The sequence below is a fragment of the Balearica regulorum genome, chromosome 26 (genome assembly GCF_011004875.1).
Source record: "Balearica regulorum gibbericeps isolate bBalReg1 chromosome 26, bBalReg1.pri, whole genome shotgun sequence".
In the NCBI taxonomy this organism is placed as follows: domain Eukaryota; kingdom Metazoa; phylum Chordata; class Aves; order Gruiformes; family Gruidae; genus Balearica; species Balearica regulorum.
This window is the reverse complement of record NC_046209.1, coordinates 5979304-6004511: the sequence shown is the minus strand read 5'-3', so window position 1 is coordinate 6004511 and position 25208 is coordinate 5979304. Positions and strand designations below refer to the sequence as shown.

The window sequence follows — 25208 nt, the reverse complement described above, 5'->3', positions numbered from 1 at the left end:
TTTTTTCATCTCTATATTCTTATTCCCCTTTCCCCTTTCCTTTCTTTTCCTTTTCTCCTTTTCTCTTTCCCCTTTCTCCTTTTCTCTTTTGCCCCTATCCCCCTCCCCACTATCCCCATCTCCAGTGGGTGCCGGGTTGGCAGAGCCTGTCGTTGCCAGCTAACAGTGCCGGTCTGATGTGGGAAGCCGTGCGGTCGCTGGCTGGCCAGCCCGGGGCTGGCAGGAGCCGTTCTGCTCACAAACCCGTGCTGTTCCCAGTGCTTCGCCCAGCCGACGGCGCGGAGCTGGTTTTTCCTCCACGGATCCCAGCCTCCACCCCGCTGCCTTCGTGTGGGGAAGGCTCCGGTTTCTTCCCCCCCCCCCCCCCAACATTGCCCTGGCGTAGCCTCAGCTCCAATCCAGCCTGGCTCGGATGGGATCAGACGTCGTCTGCACCTACCGGATCCGGCCCCCCCACCCCGCCCCCCCCCCGCTCCTCCCGCCGCCAGCCGAGCCGTTCCCATGCCACCCGCGCGGCGGGGAGGCTCGCCCGGGCTCAGGAGCCGCGGATGGTGATGTGGATACATTGGAACGTGCGCGGGAGCCGCCCTGCCTCTGCCTTCGCGCATCTCCCCGCCGCTACCGCCACCGCCGGCCCCTTGAGCTCGGCATGGCTGCTCGGACCCCGGCTACTGCTCGGGCAGCCGCCCTGCCAGGCCAGAGCTGGTCCAAGCTGGGGCTTGGCAGCCCAGTGGCACCAAAATAGCCCTGGCAAAGGCACCATCCGTGACACGCTCCTGGCCGGGGCCTCGGCTGAGTCTCCCGTCAGGCAAGGAGGGTGACTTTGTGCCCTTCTCAGCTCTCTGTCCCTGCCAGGGCACTTCCTCCTGCTTCCCCGGCTCACCTCTGTCCCCCCACAGGGACAGGCTGGGCAGTCGAGAGGGACCTGCCTGGATTAGCAGGGAGGTGGCACCAGTACCGCTGCCACGCGCGAGACCTCACCCTGCCCACGGCGAAGCAGGGGAGGCCCCGGCTGCTAGGACTCCAAAATAACCCCGGCGCTAAGCACCCGCTGCGGCCCCGCACGCGTGTCCCTTGGGAGCCACTGCCGAGGAGCCGGCGGTGTTTCCGGAGCTGTAACAGTTATCCCCGGCTCTTGGATCCGCGGCAGGGTTGGGGGTGGGATTTGGGATGCTCCCAGGAGAAAACGTGCAAATTTTATGACCGGTGATGTTCCTGCAAACCTCTGGCTCATCTCTGGCACCTGGCAGTCGCCCCGGCGCTCCCTGAGCCCCCCACCCTGGTACTGTAGGCTGGGAGCGAAGTGAGATGGGAGACGGCCTCGAAGGCAGCCGGAGTGGCGGGAGCCAGGCGTCCCGCTGGGGTCCGGCCAGAGACTCTTCCGAGCCCCGCTGGTCTGCTGGGGCCCAGGAGAGGGAGAGGGTCTCCGGCTGGACGCCTGGCTCCACCGCTTTGCTCAGAAGCATCCTTGGAGACTGGTTTCGGTGCAGAGGCGACATGTCCGCGCTGCCCAGCCAGGCACGAACCCCTGCACGCGCCGTGGCCGGCAGCACTCCATCCTGGGGGCGTTGGGGAGCAGCCCAGCCAAGCCATACCTGCGGACGCCATTAGGACCCGGTGAGACGGGCATGCCACGGTGCCGGGGGGACGGAGCTGGGCTGGAAGAGGTGTTGCGGCCGCATGGCCCAGTCGCAGCTGAGGGGGGTCTTGTCTCCCCCCCAGCTCCCACTGGTCGGTTCTGCGTATCGCCCGGCTGCCATCACTGGCGCAGGCACGTGGCCTGAGCGAGGAGCCGCCTGCCAGGCACAATGCACCAGGGCATCCTTTGGCAACCCCCCTTCCCAAAAGTGCCGCGGCTTTTTAGTGAGAGAGGGGAGCGCTGGTGCTCACCCTCTCCACCAGTAGCTCCGTCGAACTGGTTTCCAACTGGGAGCTCACATCGGCTGCCAAAGGATGGGAGCAGCAAGACGGGCACGGCGGGGGGAGAGAGAGGGAACGTTGCAACACACTTTCAATTCTCCCATCTGCTGAGTATTGTTTGGGAAAAACAATGAGGCTGTTCTTTAAATGCAACCTTCGGGAGATCCTCGCTTTCCCCGTGAGGCGCCCACCGTGCTGCGCCTGCCTGCCCCAGCTAGCCCTGCCCTGCCGCTCACGCCAGCAGCACTGCCAAGGACCCCGCTGCTTCTGCCCGATCTTAAATCCTCGCCCAGGAAAAATAGATCCTGTTTTAAATGTGGTTTATGAAGCTGGATTGGAAGGCTGGGATGGGCGCACGGTTTGGTGGGCAGGATAAGGCCTGCTGCACGAGAGATGCTGTCGGGGCCGGGTGGCCGATGCTCGCGCTGCGCCACTCTCCACCGCATCACCTTGAACTTGGCTGGGGCCTCACACAATAAATCAGCCGCCCTCCTCCAGCGCGCTGAGGCGCCCGCCAATAATTCACCTTCCCAGGCAGCTCTGCCCTGCCTGTGCTTCCCTCCCTGCCCGTGCTTCCCTCCCTGCCTGCATTTCCCTCCGTACCGGGGCAGGGAGTGAACCCAACGCGTGCCCAGCACTGCAAGCGTGCACGCGCTTTTGCAGCTCGCTGAACAAAGCCCAGTCGCCTGGGCCCAGCTCACTGCTTGACTGTCTTGAAGTGAGCAGGGAATAGCTTTCTCTGATGCTTTTTTATTCCCCCAAGCCCGGGAGGGCTGGGGACGGGTGCTGGGAGCCATAGCCTTAGCCTGCTTTGACCCGGCAGTTTTTCCCCCTCTTGCAGGGGTGGCTGCAGCATGGCCGGCGCGGCGGGGTGTGGATGGGGCAGTGCCGGCATGGCGAGGTTTGGCGGGCAGAAGAGCCGTGCCGAGGGCCAGCCAAGCTGGCGGCGCTCCCCTTGGCAAGGCGCAGCGAAGCGCGTGAAAGGTGGCTCCCGCGGGAGCCCCAGGCAGCCCCAGTGCCGAGAACTCGGGAGTCCCAGGGAAAAACTGATGTGGCGGCGGTTAGAGATTCATCCCGGCCCAGGGCTGTGCGTGATGGAGAGGGTGTGGAGGTGGGTTTGACACCCAGAGGGAAAGGGAGGGATGGGATGGTGTCCCCTGCCTTCGGGGGTGATGGAGGCAGAGCCCTGCGAGGGGTCTCCAGTGCTGGCCAGGGTGGCCCCAGGGACAGGGGGGCTCGCCCTGCCCACTCGCCAGCTTTCCTTGCTCAGTTCTGCCTGCGCCAGCCTTCCCTGCGCCCGGCCCCCAAACACTTCCCCACAGCCTGAGGGGTGCCCATTGTCCCCCCCATCACCCCCGGCGTGGCTGCACCTGTGCTAGGGACAAGCCAAGCCCTGGGTGGCAGGGATGGGGATGGTGGCAGCAATGGGGAGCATCCCTGGGGGGCCTTGCTGGAGGGGAAGAAAGAGGGCTGGGGGGGGGGGGTGGGAAGCAAAATATCTCCCTGCAAGGCTGGCTCGCTGCCTGCCGCCCCCGGCCATGCTGTGGCTCTTCCTGCGCGAGAATGGTGGTGCCAGCACTGAGGACCGCCAAAGGGGCTGAGCACTCGCAGGAGGGGGCTGTGGGGGCTCCTGTCCCCCCCGTACCCCCACCCCCCCCCAGTCCCTGCATCTGAGCCGGGGAGGGGGCTGCAGGCAGGGCCTCGCGTTGGCAGGGGTACGATCTGCTCCTCGGTGACCTGCGGGGTGGGGATTTCTCCCCCAGCACGATGTTCCCAGGCCAGGCAGCGCTGCCTACGGGTGCCACAGCCCCTCTTGGAGCCACAGCAGTGGCTGGGAGGGCGATGCCCGCGGCAGGCAGGGCCGCAAAGGCGATGAGGAGCTGCCAGGGTATCGATGGGTGCTCAGCCCTGCCAGGTCGGGCCGGCGCTGTGTGGCATCACTGGTGACGTCCCCATGGCACAGCTGGGGGCAACTGGTGGGGCTAAGCCTGAGAGGGGCATAGCCTCACAGGGGAGCCAAGGTGTGCCAAGCCTTCGTGGGTTTGGGGTACCAAAGCACCTCTGGAGGCTTTGGATGCACCAAATCGGCACAGGCAAGAGCCTGAGTTCAGCCTCCCTCTCTGCCCCGGCCAGCTGGTCACCCTCAGACAGTGTCACCCTTGGGGAGGGGACACAGACCCCTGGGATGTGCCAGCTGCAGGGTGGGTATGCACAGGGTCCCCGCGAGCATCCCGGGGCCTGGCTCGCACCCGGGCGGGCGGCTGGGCTTGCCATCCATCACGTCGGCCCTGGGCAGGCATCCCCCGTGGCCGCACCGCACTGTGCCAGCTTGGCCGGGACCCAACGCCCTGCGCCGGCCTCCAAGGCTTGGCGCTTCCCAAGTCCTGGAGAGGAGCTGGGAAAGGATCCCGCATCCCAGGTGTGGCAGTACTCACGCACCAGGGGACCCGCGGGCCAGCCCCTGCCAAGGATTGATTCCTCGGTTAACTCACCACTGCTTTAAAAGCACATTAATCCTCCCTTCCCCGGCCAGCAGCCAGCCCTAATCAGCATTTTGGGCAAAATCCCCAGGTCTGGGCTTTGGGCTGCCCGCCGTGGGCATCGCCCTCCCAAGCCACCGCTGCCGCTCCAAGAGGGGCAGCAGCACCCTTAGGCAGCGCTGCCTGGCCTGGGAATGCCGGGATCCAGCCCTCCTGCTGACCCCTCTTCCCTGGGAGTTTGTTCGAGTCCATGGCCAGGTGGAGTGTTTTTCAAAAACTGCGTTTTTTGTCTTGTTTTTTAACAAGGTTTTTGCTCTCCTTGCAAAGGGCCCCTGCATTCCCTTCGCGGGGAAACGGTATTTGACCGGCTGTTGTCCAAAAAAAACCCCCAACATGTTTCTGATCACGAAGAACCAAGAAATATTTTTGCTTTCAAAGGAAAAAAAAAAAAGAAAAAAAACAACCCAGAGAGAGAAATGTTGATTTTCCACCCAGACGTTTCCCCTTTCCCCAAACCAGCCCCGAAACGAGAGGCGCCGCCGCTCCCTCCTCGCCCAAGGACGCCATCCTGGGGGCACAGTCACACCGGGGATGCGGTGGGTGCCACCCAGGACTCATCTGGGCACCAGCGGCGAGGGTGATGGCAGTGACAAAGCATGCGTCCCGCTCTCTGCTCAGCCCCCCCCCCGCTTTGCCGGCTGCCCCCACCTTGTACCAGGCACGGTGGGCTGCTGGGGAGGATGGAGAGCACCGGTGACCGGGGAGCCACCCATCACACTGTTTGCTGCAAAGCTCCCCGCTGCCTGCCAGCCCGCCTTGTCCCGGTACAATGGGCGACGGAGCCGCTTCGTCCCACAGTTGCTTGGCAGGAGCTGCGATGGCTGGATCCTGTACCCCCATCCCGCCGTCCCTTGGCTCCTGCCCCACGATTCGGGAAAGCGAGACGGCGCGGGCTGTAATGTGACCCCTGCGGTGCTGCGCCGCAAAATCTCCTTTAGTAACCTGTGCGCCAGGACAGGCGAGCGGCGCGGCGTGAATACCAATGAAGCGGCGCTGGCGAAAAGTGCAGAGTAAAGGGTTTTTGATGGAAATGGCATTGCATGAGAAAGAGAGCGAGCACGAGCGTGCGCTCGGAGCCTGCGCCTGCCCGCCAGCCAACGCCGCGCACATGGGCGCGCCGGGGCGCACGCATGGGTGCGCACGTGCGGCCTGGGAGGTCGGGGGGTGCGACGGTGCAGTGGGGTGCTGGGCCCGTGCCGCCCTGGTGAGCGTGAGGGCGGTGGGACGGGGGCGAGAGAGTGGAGGGGGCTGCGAAGCACCGTTTGAGGGGGCATGCGGCTGGGGCGGGGGGCTGCCGCGGGCAGCACGTCCGCGGGGGCCAAGGCCCTTCCCGCGGAACAGCACGGCTCTAGCCGCCGTCTGGCTGCAGGGAACCGCTCCTCTCCCCCGGCGAAGCGCGCCGCTGATCAAAGGCGCGGGCGGGGAGGGAGCGGGCCTGTACAAGCAGCGCCCCTGGCCGCGCGCCACCCCACCTTCCCGCTCCGCTCCCCGGGGAGTTTGTTAAACAAATTTCTCTAATTGCACAAGCCGAGGAGTTTGTTGGAGAAAAAAGCTGGGGAAATTCCCCTCCTCTGGGCCACCCCTTCCCCACTTCCCCCAGGGCAGCCAGCAGAGCGAGCAGGTCCCTCCCTGCACAACCCCCCCCCCCCCGCCCCGGCTCTAGCAGGAGGCTGTGACCCCCAACGCCTGCGGGGTGCAGCTGTGGAGCGTCCTCAGGTCACCCCTGCCCACGCGGGGACATCCCCCTGCTCAGCCTCCTCAGAGCTGGGTCACCCACGTCCCCTCTCATCCAGCTCCCCGGGGTTGGACCCCGTCACCTATGGTGGTGACACCCGGCACCGCCGGCTGCCCTTGCCGACTGTCATTCTTCATGGCTTGGCTGAGCTCCCCCTGGAAACGGCCTTTGCGAGCTGCCCACGGGCAGCCCCTGACACCAAATCCCGTGGGATTAGCGAGCGTACGGGATAAAAGCCTCAGTTTGGCGGCGGCTCTTTACCGGGTGGGGGCTGTGGCGGCGGCCCTGCCAAGAAGGGAGGATGCGCGGCTGGGCGCCTGCCCCGGCTCCCGCTGAGGTCATGGCTATAGATAGCCCGGGAGGGCGCAGGGCCGAGGGCAGGATCCGTGCACACCCTCAGCGTCTCCACGGGGAGCCCTGTGGGCACCCGCTGTCATGGGAGGGAGGTGCTGCAGGGACAGGGGGGTTGGCTGGGCCAGTCACCGGCCATCGCCAAGTGACAAACTGGTGCCGCGGGGCATGAGCCTGCCCCTTCAGGGATGCGGTGCTGCCGGCGTGCCCCGTCCCACCCAGCGATGCCCGGCGCTGCTGTCCTCTCTCCATCCTCAGCGGTGAGCGGGGTCCCACGGCCTGGGGCTCTGTGGTAGTGACCAGGGGCATCTTCTCGCTGTTGTTTCCCACCAGGTTTCCTTCCTCAGCTGTTCTCAAGCGAAAGCAGGGCGGGGGCATCCCCGTTGCACCCATGGGTGCAAAGCTGCTGGGTCGGGGAACGCGGGGCCAGGGTTCACCCCCTCCAGCCTCCCGGTCCCGGGGCAGCTCAGCTCCCCCCAAAGGCGGGTGTGCACCTGGGGTGCCCTGGCCAGCCCCACGGGGCCCTGGAGCGCCAGGGTGGCTGAGGAAGGCGTTGTTGATGAGGGCACTAAAAATAGAGTGGGACTGGGATCTTAATGGGACTTTGTGGGAAACCTGGAAACATTTTCTCATCCCCGTAAATGAGTCCAGATGCATTAGCGATGACTGCATCGCATCCTGAGGTACCGCCGGAGGGAACCGGGACACGCTCACCAGCCTCCTCGCCTTGTGGTGGTGAATTGGTTGGAGAGGGGAGTCGCTGGCAGCAGCGCTGGGGCCGAGCCGCAGCCTCGCTGTGTCCCATGCAGGGATGGGGACAGGAGCCAGCTGGCCAGAGCTTGCCCAGCATCACTGTGGTGAGGACCCTGCCCGCTCAGCTGGTCCCTGTCCCTGGGGTTTCTGTGCCCAGCACCCATGGGTGTGCACATGGACACACGTGCTGGGAGCATGTGAGCATATGAGCGTGCGGAGGCTGGTAACGGTGCCATGGGCCCCAAACCTTGGGTCTTTCCAAAGCCCCCCAGAGCTTGAGGCAGGCAGTGGGGGGTGACACAGGATGCCCCCCAGTCCCGGCGCCAGTGGTGCTGATATCACTGCACCCCGCTGGCACCATGGTGCACCCCGTCGTAGCGTCAAGCTGGCAAGATCTGGCCTGATGGGGGGGTTTCCTCCTGCTTTGCCATGCAGCTGGTGGCTGGGGCATTGGCTCCCGGAGCGTCCAGTCCCATCCAGGGACCTTGGACTCCCCCAGAGGATGGCTCGGGGCCAGCCTGGGCAGGTAGCCCAGGGTGGGTGGCTGGTGGATTCCATGTCACGAGGCAGGTTGGCACAGCCATCTCCATGGTATGGCAGTGTCACTTAGCGGTTACAACGGCAACCCGAGAGGGAAGGACAGTCCCGCCCCGTGCCTCAGTTTACCTCCAGGTGGGGAATAGCACCCGGTGCGGTGGAGGGGTCCTTCCCCCCTGCACCAGTCCTGGGCACTGACTCGTTGTGTGGGGGACGAGGGGACCAGCCACAGCCACCAGCCTTCGTGCTGGGCACCATTGAAGCCCAATGTCCCAAACAGAGTCCCTTTGTCCGGGCCAGCCCCCGCTCCTGCCACTTGGGAGGCATCCAAAACCCTCCCGAAATAGGGCCCAGCTGGGCTCAGCCTTTGACTCTCCCCAGGAAGGCTCTGCTGAGCGGCCGAAAGTGGATGAACTCCACCCCACCCCCCCCACCCCTGTTCAAGCAGTTCCGTCCTTCATCGCTTGGGGTGCAGGATCTGGCCACGCTTGGGGCAGTGCTTGACCTTTTGGGGACGATGCCCTCGTCTCCCTTTGCTCTCCAGGAGATCCTGTCGCCGCCCTGTGCCTCAGTTTCCACATCCCTAGGTGGAGGGTCCAGGCAGAGTACCCCCAACCCCCAGGGAACCGGTACGATGCCGGAGCAGAGGCTGAACCGCTGCCACGTCCGTGGTGTGGCAAAGGCGATGGTGCTGGGTGGGGGGGGCTGTGAACTCTTCACCGCCACGGCCCCGGGGGCAGCCGATCCTCCCACAAGGTCGCCGGCTCCTCGGCGAAAGGCTGGGGCTATTTTTAACCGGTGACTTGCTCCAACCCGCCCGGGATTGGATTTGCAGCAGGGTGAGCACCGCCAGCCCATTACGGTGCTCCCCATCACAGGGTGCGGAGGCACCCCTAGTGCCATCCCCCCACCCTGGCGGGCACCCCCGGGAGGCAGTTGGGGACCCCTCTCTGCACCCCCGCACCTTTAACGGTGCGTGACAGGAGGATGGAATTAATCCCCCTCGGAAAGGCCAGGACGGAACAGGCAGGGCTAAAAATATGTTGGGAGGGAAATAAAACCTCCTGCGTCAGGGGCTAAAGCCAGGCTCAGCACGCTGGTCTCAGCCTGGGGAGGCTGGGGGTGCCCAGCCTGGTCCTGGCTTCCTTGGTGCTGGGGGGGGGATGCTGAGCCGGGGTGCCTGCTGCCCGCCCTCCCTGGGGCGAATGCGATGCTGCTGGCCCCAGGGTGTCTCTCCTGCCTCAGTTTCCCTCTGTGCCCCTAAAGCTGCAAGCTGCCACTGTCCCTGTGTCACATGCCAGGAGCTCCCCAGCTGGGACCCCAGGGTGCGGGGTGGGTAAAGCGCTGGGTCTCAGGCCCCGCTCCAGCCCTGCCACCCCCATAGCCGCAGTCCCTGCTGTGCTCTGGCAGCGGGGCTGGGGGGAGCGGGCCACCCCTGGGGCCCCACACTGACACGAGGCCGGGCGGAGGAGCTGGCAGTGCCAGGACCTGTTGGCAAAGCTTTTTTTTTTTTTTTTTCCTTCCAGTTCCATAAAACATTTCCCTTCTTTGGAGCCACAGGGGGGGGTTCGGCTGGGAAGCCACGTGGCCCCGGCACTGCTGGCCACGGAATGCTTCCTGGGGTGGGGGGACGTCTCCTTGGCCGTGGGCCTGGTCCCCTCCACGTTCTCCTGGCGCTGCTCACAGGGCTCTTCCCGGACCCCAGCAGCTGCCGTCGCATCCTGCCTCTCCTGCGGGCTGGCCTGGCGGGTACCGTGCCTCAGTTTTCCCATCTTTGGAAAGGCAGCGCTTCACCTTGGGGGCAGGTGGGGTCACCCCGGGGAAGTGGCTGAGCCGTCGGCTCCCACACCCCAAGGGGGATGGGCAGAGACGGCACCTGGGGAAACTGAGGCACCTGGGGGATCCGAGTGCATCTGCAGGAAGGCAGCGAGTGGCCCCGGGCACTCCCACCACCAGGTCTCCCTCCCCAGTGCCCTCATGGCTCTGCGGCTTTGGCTGTGCCGCTGCTGGGTACCGTCCCCAGGGCAGCCCTACCCCTTCCCCGCACCCTGGGCATGCCGCTCCCCACTTTGGGGTGTCTTTAACAAAGCCGGGGACCACCCATGCCCATTGTTGCTGGAGATGAGGGTGCGTGTGGGCAGACCAGAAGCGAGGTGATGGGCACAGGGTTGGGGCACGCGCCATACTGCCAGAGAAGCCCCCCTCCCACCTTCACGCCACCGGGGCCACCCCTGGCCGCTGTCTGCCGGCGCTGCTGCCTCCCCGGGGAGGGCTGTGCCGGCTGGTGCGGGCCCAGGCAGCGCTGGCACCTCAGCCTGGGGCTGCAAAGAGAGCTGCTTTTCTTCGTGCTCTTTTCCAAAGCAACTGGCAGGTTCGCTGCCTGCCGCGGCCTCGTGTGACCCGCGGCAGCGGCCTCGGCGCGCTCCCCGTGCCCCCGCTTGCAGCCGCACCACCTGTGAGGGCGAGCGCCGGCGTTGCCTATTGTCCCGGCACGTAGGCGCAGGCAGGTGGGCACCGGCCCGGTACGGGGTGCTCGCAGCGCCCTCGGGGCAGCTCTGCGACGGCTCAAAGGACCCAGCGGGGTGGTTTTGGGCAGCTCTGAGCGTGTGGAGCCCAGGGTGACTCGGCCAGGGGTCTGGGGCCGCCATGATCTCAGGTGCGTGGTGGGCAGCGGGTGCTGTAATAGCCCATCTGCTGCCTCCCAGTCTGATCCTGAGCGGGGCTGAGCATCGAGGCAGTAATTGAAGCGCGGGAGCCCCTTTCGGGCCTTGCATCCATCCTGGCTGACCCTCCCAATGGTGGTTGCACGCAGAGCACGTTGTGGGTACGGTCCAGCCCGTACGCAGCCTTGAGCCACGCGCCGATGTTGGCTGGAGGATCCTGTCGGCTTTGGGAGGGGGGGAAAAAACCACCCCAGGGTCTGGGTAGAGGAGCTGCAGGGAGCTTGCACCGTATCCTGCCTTCACCTCCGCCTGCTCCATCGGTGCCAGCCGGGCTGCCCCGGGCACTGGGGCTCCGTGTCCCAATGTGGGCTGCAAGAGGGGTTTTGCAAGCACGGGGTTGGGTTCTCCCCACCCTGCCGCTGCCAGGACCCGGGGTGGGGGGGAGCTCGGCCGCAACGGCCCGTTCTGCCCCACAGGCTGCTCCGCCGCAGGGTCGGGTGTGCGCGGGCAAGGCCAGCATAGCTCGTACCATCCCCGGCTGCTTTCCTGGGAGCTTCAGCTGCTCCTTCCCCCTGCCCCGTGCCCGGCATGCCAAGGTTTCACCCCCCCAGCATGGCGGTGCCGCTCTCCAGGGCTGGGGAAGCCTCATTAGGACTTGCCGAGCAGGCCGGGAAGCCTGGCCGTGCCATGCCAATGAGCAGCAAAAATTATGAATAAGCTCTTGTTAATAAATACTTTATGATGAATCCAAATAGATTTCCTCCTCTGGAGCAATTATTGTAAAATGGGCTCTAATACGGTGCAGCACCGGCCCCAGGAAGGGCTGGGTGCTTTTCAGGGCCTAAGTGCCTCCTTCCATCTCCTCTAATGAGCACTTCCCAATCATTTGCATCTGTCTCGGCAACAGGTCTCATTACCAGGTTAACTTATTACCAAGAGCTGCTTCAGCGAACAGTTAAGAAGCAGCTACCGGAGGCTTTGCTGGAGCCACGCGAGAGCATTTTGTCCGTGCCGAGGGCACCCGCCAGCTCCGGCAAGGGGAAACTGAGGCTGGCGCAAGGAGCAAGTCCCTGCCGTGCCCCTTTTGGGTACTGGGATTTTGGGACTTTCAGGATTACCGGAATCTCTCTGGCTGCATCTCCCCCCCGCCACTGTGCCAAGGTTTCCCATGGGGCTGCGGCACCCGGCACCAAACTTGCCAGCCCCTGCCCGGGCTCGCACGGCTGCGGGGAGTGGGACCTGGCAGGAGCAGCGGCCGTGGGAGCCGGCAGCAGTTTGGAGGTGTGTGGCTGGCTGCTGGGGAGGCTGAGCATCCTTTCATAAAATAAACCCTGTGTGGTCCCCGCAGGGCCAGGATGCAGCGAGGTCACCCCACATCGCTCCCGGCCCACGGCGGGGGCCATGCCCATGTGGAGCAAAACCCGCTGCCGAGGTGACTGACCCTTCCCGTCCCCCTCATCCTCTCCTACCCACCCACCTCCCCTGGGAAAACTGCTAGGGAATTTCCTGAGGAAACGTTTTTCCATTGCAAAATTCAGGCTGTTTCACCCAACCTGACCTGTTTGGACAAGGTGCTCCAGTGGAGGATGCTCAGAGGCCTAGCCAGCTCGTGCCACAGTGCCCGGCCATGGTGCCCACGCCTGGCACCGTGTCCCTGTGTGGCACAGAGCATCCCCCGCTGTCCCCAGGGTGGAAGGCACCCGCCACGGCTGAGCAGCTGGGGTGTGGAGCCCCAGCACCAGCCAAGCCAGTGAGGATGGGCAGGAGCACAGGGAGACACAGCGCCTCAGGTGTGCCCCCCCCGCTCAGCTCCCTGGCGTTGCTAAAACCCGGGCTGCCAGAGGAGTTAATCCTGGCATGGCATGCCCAGCTCCGCGCAGAGCATCACTCCTTCCCCTCCCTGCTCCACAGCAGGATTGACACCAGGACAGAGCCAGGCTTGACCCGTGCCTCAGTTTCCCCTCATGGAAAGTCAGCGCTCCACTAGTCCCTGGAAGGGGGTGTGAGGGGGGCCCTGTATCGGGGCCGGCAGCACCCCGACACAGGCATGCTCCTCCCCGGGTCGCAGGGCTTTACAAGCCCAGGCTGGATGGGGCCCAAGCACAGGCTCTGCTGCCAGATTCCCATCCGGAAATGCCCCGGGAGCAGCCTCGTCTGGGGTATTGCAGCACGTCTCTGCTTCCCAGCCCCACAAAGGAAAAACAGCAGGAGAAACACTTAACCAGCCCTTTGCCGGTTTCCATGCTGCTGCCTGGGGAGGGGGGGGACTGGCGGGGATTGGGGACGGGGACAGACGGAAAGCGCATCCCCTGCCTTTGCTTTCCGAAGCAGAGCTGGGCGTGGAGCTGGCTGGTGTCAGCCAGGGCGGTGTGCCCGGCCGAGGGTCTCACTGGCTGCACGGTGCCAGCGGTGTGGCGGGGATGCAGGGCACGGGGATAGTCCCCAAGTCCTCTAGCTTGTCCCCTTGGCACCCAGCTGCAGCCGTCCCACCCGACCAGCTGTCCTGGTGCCCCCCGGCCGCCCTCGCCTGGCCCCACTAAAGCAGCTTAACTCCACGTGGCATCCTGGACCGGGATAAGCCCGGCAGGAGGGAAAGTTGGCGAGGGACTGATCGGCTTTTGGTGCAGCTCCCGTCCTGCCGTAATCCTGGGGGGGGGCGGCGGGGGGAGGTGGCCACAATGGCTTCAGGGGCACGAAGGGCTGTAGGGCTTCTGCACGCAGCTGGTTTTGGGGCATTCGCAGACGTGGGTCCAAGTGAGATCTGAACATCCTCAGCACCGTGGTGAGCGGGGGCAAAGCCAGCGTCTGCTCAGAGCCCCACAGAAACTGGGCCTTGCGCTTGTCGCCCTGTGGCAGGGCACTGAGCATCCGCTGGCCCTCGCAGTGAGGGTGAGCAGCACCCAAGGGTGCTCCCTCCCCCAACAGGGATAACCTGGTTCTTGCCTGACATCCCTGCAGCGGTGCCCAGGGTGGCACTGCCCAGTGACAGGGCAGGGACGGGGACAATGCTGCGGTGCACCCCACCGGCCCTGCAGCCAGCTCTGCCACCGGCACCTGGGGAGGGTGGCGGGGCCGGGGGATGGCAGCAATTTGTAGGGCTCGTCTGAATAACTGGCCACCAAGGAAGATCAGCCGCCCACCGCCCCAGCCAAGTATTGTTTTTGGAACTCGCTGCTGCTTTTTTCGGCTCCTGTCTTACTTTTCTTTGACCTTCTTCCCTGATTTAAGACACATGCCCAGCCCTTGCCCAGCTGCACTGAATTAGCGGCTGCTGCTGGGGAGGGAACCAGACCCTGCGGCCGCGTGGGGCTGCAGCCTCCCCCTGCAGCAGCCGGTGGGGATGGGTCCCCCAGGCAGGGACGGGTCCCCCTGGCAGGATGAGTCCCCCAGGCAGGGATGGGTCCCCACGGGTGGGATGGGTTCCCCAGCAAGGGTGGGTCGCCTGTCCCTTGTGGGGTATGGGGGGAGACCCGTGGGGTCACGGCTCTGGTGAAGCTGTGTCTGGAGCAGGAGCTGTCAGCTCCCGAGTACGGTGGGGTCTGTGCCGGGGTGATTGGTCTGTGCTGGCAAATAAGAGGGTCTGTGCTTGGGGAGACTTTTGGAGGGTTGGTGGGGCTGTGCTGGTGGTTATTGGCATCTGTGCTGGGTTCAGGGGACGGTGGGGGTCTGTGCTGTGATGTCCGTGCCAGGTCACCATGGGGTCTGTGCGGGGGACACTGGTCCAGGGGACACCAGGGGCTGCGCTGGGGGACCTGCGCTGGCTGTTAGCAGGGTCTGTGCCGGGGGAACAGGTTTGGGGTGTCGTAGTGGCTGTGCAGGGGCTGGTTTGGGGTTAACGGGGTCTGTGCTGGACTTGGGGCCGAGTGGGAGTGGGGTCCGCATGGGACCGGACCCTCTGGGACCCTGCTTCAGGGGACCCTGTTCCCTCCAAGCAGGGTCACTTTGGGACAGGGCTGATTCAGCGGGGGAATGGCATTGCTGCCCTGGGAGGAGTGGGGCCGTCACCCCATCCCACTGCCAGGGCTCCATCCTCCCCCGGCTCCTGCCCCCACAGCCTCCTCCTAGGTCCCTCCCGGGAGCAGCACCTGCCCTTGGTACCTTCCCTGCTGGGTAACCCAGACCCGGGCACAGCCCTGCGAACCGGGGCCGCGGCATGGCTGCCCCCAGCACCCCCACCCGCCTGGCCCTGGCAGGACTCAAGCACCGAGCTGGGCTCCTTCCTCCTCCTCCTCCTCATCACCTGTCGTGAGGGACCCCAAGCACCAAATCCTGCCCTCGGGGACCAGCTTGCTGCCACCCTGGCCACTCATGGGGATGCTTGACCCTCTCCGAGCCGTGCTGATCCCCACCGGGAGGGCTCCCGACACCTCTCTGTCCCCCAGGGGGATTGTGCCCCCCCCCAGCCAGGAAGCACTGATTTTCCAAACTGGGGGGGGGGGGGGGGGAGAAAAAAAAAAGGTATGCCGGAAGGAGGGGAGGGGGAGTGGGATGCATTTTACTTGTTTTCTTTTGGGGCTGGACTCATCCAGCAGCACTCGCCAAATGGAAAAAGGCAGTCAGAGCACGCCTTGTGCACCGGGCTGGGCGCCAGCCGCCAGGCTGGCCGCAACTGGGGCAAACTGGGGGAGTTTCCTGCTGGTCAGGAGGGAGCAGAGAGGTCCAAGGCAGCCGCAGCGGGAGCACCCAGGATGCTGGGGGTGCGGGACACCTGTCCCATGGGTGCTGCGGTCTGGTGGTGCCTGGCACTGGCACGGCGGCTCCGGTGGGCACGATGTCAGGCGGGATTCCTGCGCCTGCTGGGAGCAGATCCTGGCACGCGTGGGCAGGAAGGGGAGAGGGTCCGGGTGCTGCTGAGGCGGTGTGCCTTGTGCAAGTGCCGGCTCCTCCGCGGCGCTGTCAGCTCCAGTATGCCGCAGCCGCTCCCAGCAGGTTATTGGCCTGGGAGCGTTGCAGCCGGTGGGATTTATGGGGAGCTGCCGGGGGGGGGGATCCCGCTGTGCGGGCAGGTGTTCCCCGTCCCCGGCAGGCACGCGCCTCTGCCACAGCTCTTCCTCCTGGATGCAACCTGGTGGGGATGTCTGCGGCAGGTCCCCTCGGGCTCCCCAGCCATCCCGGGGTGGGTTTGGAGGGGGGCTCAGCTGGGAGTGACCGCCTGTCCCTCTGCTCCCGCAGGATGAGTTCCACCCCTTCATCGAGGCACTGCTTCCCCACGTCCGGGCCTTCGCCTACACCTGGTTCAACCTGCAGGCCCGCAAGCGCAAGTACTTCAAGAAGCACGAGAAGAGGATGACAAAGGACGAGGAGAGGGCGGTGAAGGATGAGTTACTGAGCGAGAAGCCGGAGGTGAAGCAGAAATGGGCCTCGCGCCTCCTGGCCAAGCTGCGCAAGGACATCCGGCCCGAGTGCCGCGAGGACTTCGTGCTCTCCATCACAGGCAAGAAGCCCTCGTGCTGCGTCCTCTCCAACCCTGACCAGAAGGGGAAGATGCGCCGCATCGACTGCCTGCGGCAGGCGGACAAGGTGTGGCGGCTGGACCTGGTCATGGTCATCCTCTTCAAAGGGATCCCCCTGGAGAGCACCGATGGCGAGCGCCTGGTCAAGTCGGGCCAGTGCACTAACCCCATCCTCTGTGTCCAGCCCCACCACATCAGCGTCTCCGTCAAGGAGCTCGATCTCTACCTGGCTTACTTCGTCCGTGAGAGAGGTGGGTGCTCGTCCGCTTGTGGGGCGGATCCAGGATGCATCCTCAGCAGAGCCAGCTCCCTGGAGGGGGGTTGTTCCACCTTCCTCCCCTGCCCATCCCAATGCCCATCCCATCCCTGGCTCTGGCTCGGGGACGCTGCTCGGGGATGCGTTTCCCATTGCAGACCTTGCAAAGAGGAGCCCAGCGTCCCCCTCCCTCCAAACTGCTACCCGAGAGAGTTCCCCCCACCTTGGCCATGCCGCTCCTCTCCCCCCAGCCGGGACAGGTCCTGGCTGCCCTGGGAGGCGCGTGCCAGGGAGGGGAGCAGGCAAGTGGTCCCTGCGGATGCTCCTGGCTCTGGGCATCCCCGGAGAGGAGTCTTGGGGGTTCTAACCTCGCGTCCCACGCCAGGGGCGGCTGCCTGTGCCGGCAGCGCGGTGAGGAGCGAGTGGGTGGCGTGGGCAGGGGAAGGGACAGCCTGTTCCTGGCGCATCCCCTGAGGGCTGGAGCTGGTCCAGCAGTGCCAGCTTGCCGTGGGCTGCAGTCCTGGCCCTTCGCTCGGCAGGTGACCAAGGTGGGGACAGGAGTGGCCGAGGCCAGCTGGCGAGGGGTTAGCAATAATGCCAGCGGGGGCAAACCCCAGCAGCTCCTGCTGCGCACCAAGGGGATGCTGCTCCCCTGCCCTTCACCTGCCTGGGGTCCCACGGACCCGCTGGGAGAACTGGGCTGGTTTGACTACAGCAAGGAGGGAGGGTCAGACCCACTCTTGAAGCCATGATGATTGAAAAAGGGGAAACTGAGGCACAGTGGGCAGGGCAGATGGCAGTTTCCAGAGGATTAGGTCCCTAACTCATTGTCCTCGCTACTGACTCGTGTGTCGGGAAGGGGAAGCTCCTAGTAGCTTCGGTCAGATCTTACTTTATCCAGGCAGGTTTGCCGTCCCTGGCTGGTGACATGCTGGCACAGACACCCTCCCAGCAGCTGGGGTCCCCCACGGACCCTCACATCCCCCGGCACCCCCAGGCAGGTGAGGAGCCCAGGGAGATGCTGCCTGATCCCCGTGGGTGAGGGCAGGGCTCAGTTTCATAGGGATGATGCAGAGCCAGGGGTGTCTGACATGCAGCCCCGAGGGGCGGTCGAGAGGCTCGTGGGTCCCCCACGGCCAGGCCAGTCTGCCCAGGTGCGCAGGGACCAGGACATCAGCCCCGTCCTGGCAGCAACCCCCTGCCCACACCCGCAGCACTGGGGAATGCCCCCCAGCCATGTCCCCCGGCCCCGAGAGCCCGTCCCCATCAACACCACAGCGAGGGGAGCGTGGGGCTCATGGCTCCTCACCATGCGCTGGCTGGGGCCCAGGGACACGGAGTGACACCGTGGAGGGCACTTGCAGTGCCAGCGATCCCAAGAAAGGGGGTGCCAGCACCATGCATCAAGGTGGGCACGGGCAGCCGGAGACTGCTCTGCCCCTGCCTGGCCAGCGGTGGGATACGCTGGGTGTCACTGGGGAAACTGAGGCACAACAGGCATGTGACACCCCCCCACTCCCCAGGGAGCCACGTATCCCGGGCAGGGTGCTGGGAGGGGACCACCAAGCCTCCACCGGTGAATAGCTGGGGTCCAGATCCTGCCCCAGGGCCCAGGTGGGACCGCGGGCAGGTGGGGGGCACAGGTGATTGGGGTGAGGGGGCGGGTGTGCACGTATGCAGTCACACACGGACGTGCAGCCAGGACCTGCCTGCCCAGCTGCGTCTCCCGGCATGTGTTCATGCGCGGTGCCAGCGCCGTACGCCCGTGCCCACGCACGTGGCTCACCTGCTCAGCGGCAGGATGGGGCCCAACAGTGCCTGGCGCCACCATTTCCCAGCAGTGCACTGGGAATGGTGGATACTGTGCTGGGGGGGGGGGCCCAGGCACTGACTGGGGTGGGGGTGTGGGTGCCCTGTGTAGGATGGGGCAGCAGCTGCTGGGCAGGGTAGGGGGGTGTTGCGTAGTGGGCTGAGACACGGCCATGGTGGGCTCAACTAGGATGGGGTGCTGGGCTTAACTGGGGTGCTGCGTGCCATGCTGGGGGCACCCCATACTGGCTGGGATGGGCATGTTGCATACTGGGCTGGACTGGGGGCACGCTGCACTGGCATGGCTGGAGGTACTGTATCACACTGGGCTGGGGGTACCCTGGACTGGGCTGGACTGGGAGCACCCCCACGCTGGACTGGGAGCCCTGTGGTGGCATGCTGATGGCAGGGAACAGGACACCCCCCCCCCGGGCAGTCACAATGGGGTCCCCTATACTGCTTGGCCTGCCGCATTGGGGTGCCCGTGCTGGCAGGTTCCCCGGCCACACCGTGGCCAGGGGGGGTGTTCCAGGGGAGGTGGCTGTCCCTCTGCCACCCCCCTCCCAGCTGCGACCTTGACCCCAGCGTCTGGGTCCCCAGCAGCCGCAGTCACCTGACTGTCTAATTGGGAACACAGCGGCTGTAAATACTCTCTGATAAGGCCTGGCAGCCTCTCACTTTCCCTGTTAAGGTCGCCCTGTGCCCCAGTTAAGGGGGATCGGGATGGGCCAGTGGCACCAGCAGTGCCGGGGGTGGGACCCCCCGGGGTGCTGCGGGGTGCAGCGGGCGCTGGGCATTGCCCCAGCCCCAGTCACCAGGAGCAGGCGTTTTCTGTGGGGCTGTGGCTAGCAAGGGGTTATCCAGCCTGCTGCGTCCGTGGGGAAACTGAGGCAAGGAGGGACGCTGGGGCAGCTGCTGACCCAGTGGGATCCTGCACTGTACGGCCAGGTCAGGTGACGGCACTGCTTGGGGTGCGCCGGGTGTCCCCCACAGCCTCTCGCGTGTGCTGGCCTCCTCCCTGCCCAGCACGCTGCCTGCTCGCTCCTGCCTGCTCTCTCCTGCCTACTCATTCCTGCCTACTCACTCCTGCCTGCTTGCTCCCGCTCGCTCCTGCACGCTTTTCCCCCTTTGCCCCTCTCACCCTGCAGCCAGCCCCCCTGCCAGCCCCCCCAGCCCCTTTGGGGGTGAGCAGGAAGAGGCTGGGGCAGGGATCTCGCCTGCACAGGGCCCCCCTGGCCAGGCAGCTCCGGCTCCCCGCAGCCCCCCATTATCAGGCCAGAGCACGTGGGCTCTCGGCTCCCCCGCCTACGTCCAGCTCGTTTTGCTGGTGTCAGCACAATTTTCCCAGCCGCTGCTCTGGAAACGCCGGGGAGGGGAGGAGGTGGAGGAGCCCCCAGGCCCTGCTCTCCCTACCAAGGGTTGGGGGCAGCCTGGGGGGTGCTGAGCTCCTGGACCCTCCTCACACGGATGCCAAGGGCCAGCTCTGCCTCTTGGCTCGTTCATGCCCCCTCCCCGCCCCCCCCCGTCGCTCTGCCTGGAAGACCCGCCCGGCTTTCCGTGTCCCCCCCCCAGCGCACATGGGGAAACTGAGGCATGAGCAATGCCAGGCTGACGGGGAGGCCCCGTCCCAGCCCCACTGGCCCTGGAGGGGCCACCGTAGGGTGCAGGGGAATGCCGGACTTCTGGGTCCACACCCTAGCGCTCAGCACCACAGCACCAGCCCCCGGTGCACCCTGCCTCGCACCTGCAGCCCCCGGTACCCCTGCGGGCAGGGCGGGCTGCTGGCTCGGTGCAGGATGGGTGCAGAATGGGTGCAGTGCTGGGAGCAGGACTGGGTGCTGGATGTGAGCAGGGCTGGGTGCAGGGCTGGGCTGTGCACACCGCAGTGGGGGAGGGGATGGCGCTGCAGCCCAGAGCTGGGTGTGCAGCGGGGGGGGGGGGAGGTGGTGGGGGGAGAAGCTGGGGGGGGAGCTCGGAGGTCGCTGGTGAAAGTCAAAAGCATTGCAGTAAAATGGTAATCAATCTCCCCAGTCGATGGTGCCAGGACCTTCGAAGCATTACAGAGAGATTCCTCCCATGAGCTCCCAATGGTAGCAGCCAGACTGGGGGGGCCGGTGTCCCCCTCCCTACGCCACACCTCCATGGGCCCCCCCTCCCTGTGCCATCGTCCTTGTGCCTCTACCCGTGCACCCCCATCCCTGTGCCCCCATCCCTGCAGCCTGCATCCCTGGACCCCCATCCCGGTAACCCCTATACCTGCACGCCCATGGCAGCACCCCCGTTCTTGGAAGCTCATCCCCACGGCCCTGTCCCTGGACTGCTCTCCTGGTAGATCGGGGGGGCTGGACCCCCATCCCTGAGCCCCCATCTCTGGACCCCCCTCCTTGTACCCCCATCCCTGTGTCTCCATCCCAGTACCCTCCATTCCTGGACCCAGTCCCCATCCTGACCGAGCTCCAGGAGCTGGGGGGAGGCAAGACGGGGACAGTGCTGGCCCCTCACACCCTTTGGGGTGCTCCAGGGCCGGGAGGGACCCCGCAGCCGATCTGCTCGGCAGAGTGTTGGGGGGCAAGGCTCAGCCCTGCAGCGAGCTTCCCCTGGCAACGCCTGGCGGCTGAGCCCAGCTATGCCCCCCCGAGGGCCGGGTGGGGTGGGAGCAGATGGGCGCCCAGGGCAAGCAGGAGGGTGACCCCAGGGTGGCACCCTGCTTCCGGCATCCCCAGCACGCTGCCGTGTGCGACCGGCCATGCTGCTGGCGGTGGAGAGCACCCGGAGGGAGAGGCAGGGACCTCCGCACCGTGCCAGCATCTGCGTCTTCCCGCTGCCTGGCAGCCCCTTATCTCCCCTCACCAGCCTGGCCGCTGGCTGCAGCGCGAGGCAGATGGCACCAATCTGCCGGGGAGCCCGTGCCAGGGCTCTCGTCCTGAGCGCGCCTGCCGGCCATGCCAGGCCGGCCGTGCCAAACGTCTGTGCGGTCCCTCCAGATGGAGGAGCAGGCATTTCCCCAGGCAGCGCTGCTCCTCCAGCCCCCGCGCAAATATTTATCGGCAGGGTCGAGAGGAGATTGATGGGTTGCACAATATTTGGGCTCTGCCATTGGCAGAGCTGGGCACCTGCGGGCAGGCCGACCGGAGAACCCCCCAGCACACAGATAAACATGTGCAAACCCTCCTCTTGCTCCAAGATATCTCTCCGCTCCCAGCCAAACGGCCAGGGAGGCCGGGGCTGAGGGGAGCGAGATAGGCAGAGCCCAGCGGGTCCAGGAGGAGAGACCCCCACCCCGGGGAAAGGGCACAAGGCTATGAGACATTGGAGAGTCGGCAGGGGCTGGGTTCCTGCCCCGAGAGCTGCATGCCGCAGAGGCGGGGTGGAAAGGGGCTCACGGGGTGTGGGGAGCCCAGCCATCCCCGTCCCCTGCAGCGTCACCACCCGGGGGACCCGCCGTCCCCGTGCCCAGCCCCGCCGCGAGCCCGGTGGCGGCAACAGCCGGGACGGTTTTGGCATGCTGGAGCTCTCTGGATCGATGTGCCGGCGACCTTGGGGAGGTCAGGGCTTCCCCGGCTCTCCCGCAGTGCGCCGAGCCGGCAGCATGATGGAGCCAGCCGGCTTCCCTTCCCCGCAGTGCCCAGCTGGCAGGGGGGCAGCCCCAGCCCCACGTCACCAGTGAAGTGAGTTGCACCATGCTCAGCACCAGGATGAGCGGCGCTTGCCTGAGACGTGGCACGGGGTGCCACATCCTGTTGTGCCAGGGTAGGGGGGCAAGGGGTTGGAGCAGTTCCCTGCACCATTCAGCACCCGATGAATAAAAGATGAGCAAGCTCCGTCTCGCGAGCACCTGCTGTCCCCCGCCTTCGCCACCCACCGTCCCCCCGTGCTGGCAAGCGCTCTGCCCTCCCCAGGGCCACAGTTGCCATCCTGGCCAGGCGCCCGGCTCCGTGCTGAGCTGACAAGGGACAGCTGGGGTGGCAGATGCCCACGGCGCTCTCTCCCGCTGGCAGCCGTGGGCATGGAGGAGTGGGAATCGACACCGCCAAGCCCCCCAGCCTACTGCTGCGTCCCCGAGCCGGGCTGGCACTGACAGCTGGGGCCTACGGTCTCCTGCCGTGCCAGCCTCCGTGCTGGGGTATTGTCCAGCCCCAGGGAGGGCTTGAACCTGCCCCCCCCCAAGCCCTGTGTGGCCTCAGACCTCGGACCTGGGGCAGGAGATTCCCACAATGTGCTGGTAGCGATGCCTGCAGTCAGTGTGGGGGTGAGACGGGTTGGTGTGGGTCAGGGGGAGCCATGGGGGGCCTGTGGGACTCTGTAGGGGGGCTGGCTGTGCCACAGCCAGGGGCTGGGCTGTGCCGTGGGGCTGTGCCGTGCTGTGGGGCTGGGCTGTGCAGTGGGGCTGTGCCGTGCCGTGGGGCTGGGGTTGGTGCGGCAGCGAGATGCTGACGGCCCCCAGCAGCTGCCCAGGGCCAGGCACCTAGGCAGGGCAGGCAGGGCAGGCAGGGCAGGCAGGGGCAGTGTGTCCATCAGGGCAGCGGGTCTGTTCGGGGCAGACAGGGACCCAGGTCTGGGAACCCCTGGCTGCACCGGCAGAGCTGGGTTGTTCCCTGGCCCCCCCATCTCCCTTGTCCTTCCTCCTGCCCTTCTACCCTCCTGCCTTTCGTCCTGTCTTCTTCCTGCCTTCCTTCTGCTTTCCCTTCCTTCCTTCCCTCCCTCCCTCCCCCGTCAGCTCTTTACTTATTTTTCTTTTCTTCTTTCTTTTGTTCCTTTCCCTTTCCCTTTCTCTCCACTTTCATGTCTTCCTTCCTTTTTTCTTTCTTTTTCCCTCCCTCCCTTTCTGTCCTTTCTCTCTCCCATCCCTCTCTCCTCTCTCCCATACCTTCCCAGCAGCTGCACCCCCGGGTGCCCCCCAGCCCCCCCCAGCCCAGTGCATAGGGGCTGGGTGCCAGCACCCTGGGGGGGGAGGTCCCCGGGGGGGGGGGGCAAGGGGCTCAGCCATCCCTTTGTCTGTCCCACTCTCACCCATCCCTTTGTCAGCTGCCATCTGTCCCCGCTCGCCTCTGTGGGTGCCGGTAGCCCTGGATGTGGCCCAGGCCTGGCAGGGCCAAGCGAGGGGGCGGCTGTGCTGCCTGCCTGGGGGGGTTCCCCCCGGCCGCCGCCGTCTCCCGCACTGGCTGGGGTCGGCCGAGGACAAACCCGCTCGCTCCCAGCGCGCCGGCGCTCACTTGCAGACGCCAGCCAACGTGCTTGCGCCTCCCCAGCCTCCCACCCGGGCCAGCTGGCTGCAGCCGGAGAACGTGGCAGCGGGGCACATCCGTCCCCCCCACCGCCTCAGGGGATGCCTCCGGCCAGGACCTCCCCGGGGTTTTGCTCAGCTGAGGGAGGAGAAGCTGCCGCTCCTGGAGCATTTGCGGGCTGGCAGAGAGCAGGCTGAGACCCAGCAAACTCGTCTCACCCCCTCATAGCACTGCAGCCGGGGGGCAGGCCGTTATAAAGAGCGTGGCGGAGGGGTTCGGTGCCTCCAGTGCGCCAGCCGGCCCGGCTGAGCCGGGATTTACCCAGCACACACGGCATTTCTCGGGGTATTATATAAAGGAGGTTATACAAGCGGGTCTGTTCCGGGTTTTATGTAAGGGCCACCCCAGCCCGGCCGGCAGCGGGACGGGCAGCAGGACAGGCAGAGCCACTCAGACCAGTGGGGCCACTGTGGGGTGGGGGGTGCTGGGGGCCCCCAAATCACACACACACACACACACCCCCCCCCGCAGCCTCGCCCAGCCCCACACCACTTGGGCTCCCCCAAGTCTCCAGGTGTCCCCCCACCCTGACCAGGCTGTTCACTCTGGGCCCTAGTGATGCATGGTGTGGGGGGGAGCCAGCCGGAGGTGGGAGCTGTGCGTTGCTCTCGGGTAGGTGCTGGGGCTTTGCCGCTGATGAGAGAGAGGCAGGGGGGCAATTCCCCAGGGGACTTAGCCCCGAGCCGGCCCCAGGGGAAACTGAGGCACAGGGCAGGAGCCTGCAGGCAGCAGTGCTGAGCCCTCTGCCATCTCCTGCCCTATCACTCACAGAGATAGAGGAGGAGGAGGAAAGCTGCTGCCCTCACCGGGGGGCCTGGGCCGCACACGCTGGCGCCAGCGGCCCACCAGCCCTGAGCATCCTCCAGCCTCTGCGCCTGCGCCCCGCGCCGCTGCCAGTAACACCGTGCCCTGTTACCGTCAGTGCCTAGGCACAGAGCCAGGGCTCTCCCGCAGCCGCACCGGCCCCAGGGGGGCACCCGGCCTGCAGGGACCCCCCCCCCACGCCCCCCCACCCTGCTGCCCCGGTGTCATTCGCACACACTAAGGCCTCAGGCAGGGAGTCGCCATGGGGCCAGCGGCACCCTGCCAGGCGGCGGGGCCGGGGTGCCGAGGATCCATAATTCAATGGGTGGCACTGATCCAGGCTGCCAGTGCAGCTGGGAGCCTGGGCAGTCCTTGCACCGCCCCCCCCCCCCCCAGCCCTGGGCACACACTTTGCTATTTTTAAAAGTGATTCGATCGACCTGTTTGGGCACCAAGTGCTCTCCCCCTCTGCACTGGGGGGACCCCCCGCGCTGAACTCCCTCCCCCCTGGGCTCCTCGCAATGTGGCGGCAGGGTCCTCCCACCTTCATCCCCCATCCCAGCCCTGGGCGGGGGGGGGCAGAGGGGGCACAGTGTCCCCCATCAGCGAAGCCCGGGGACGTGGGTGTCTCCCCAGGCGTCTTTCACCTTCCCAGTTCAGCCACGCCACTTGTTGGGTGCTGGATTTGGTCCCTCACATCCCTTGGGGGAAGCGAGGCTGCGGCGGGGAGCCCGGTGATCCCTTCGCCATTTTAGCGCACGCCAGCCGGCCTCAGGCAGCCGTCACATGGCGGTGAGAGCAGAGTTTGGCCCGGCCACGCTGCGCCGGAGGAGGCAGCCAGAAATCTGCTGGCGAGCTCGCCCTGCCCAGCCGCAAGGCTCCGCTGGCAGTTGGGGGGGCACCGAGCCCATGGCCCCCCGTCCTCGCACCCACATGCCTCTGTCAGTGGGGACACGAGAGTGCCAGGAGAGGACAGGCCTGCCGCCAAACCTCAGAGCTCGGGAAAGTCCCCTGTGCTCCGTGGGGTGCCATGGCAGGGGTGCTCGGGTTGGGGAAGGCCCCGAGGGTGCCCCCCCCACCCCCCCCAGGAACAGGGGTGGGT

General features: G+C 66.0%; 2 protein-coding genes across 10 annotated transcripts in view; both read left to right on the top strand.

The window, feature by feature from the left end:
• The window catches only part of NFIC (nuclear factor I C), a 43182-nt gene that overhangs the window by 4563 nt on the left and 13411 nt on the right, over positions 1-25208 (top strand). For all 9 annotated transcript variants that reach the window (XM_075776571.1, XM_075776578.1, XM_075776576.1 and 6 more), the window contains exon 2: positions 15672-16203. In XM_075776571.1, coding sequence (XP_075632686.1) covers positions 15672-16203 — 532 coding nt within the window. The remainder of the gene's footprint in view (positions 1-15671; positions 16204-25208) is intronic.
• The window catches only part of HMG20B (high mobility group 20B), a 97097-nt gene continuing 79512 nt past the window's right edge, over positions 7624-25208 (top strand). Inside the window, exon 1 of the mRNA XM_075776582.1 lies at positions 7624-7632. The gene's annotated coding sequence lies outside the window, so the exon portion shown is untranslated. The remainder of the gene's footprint in view (positions 7633-25208) is intronic.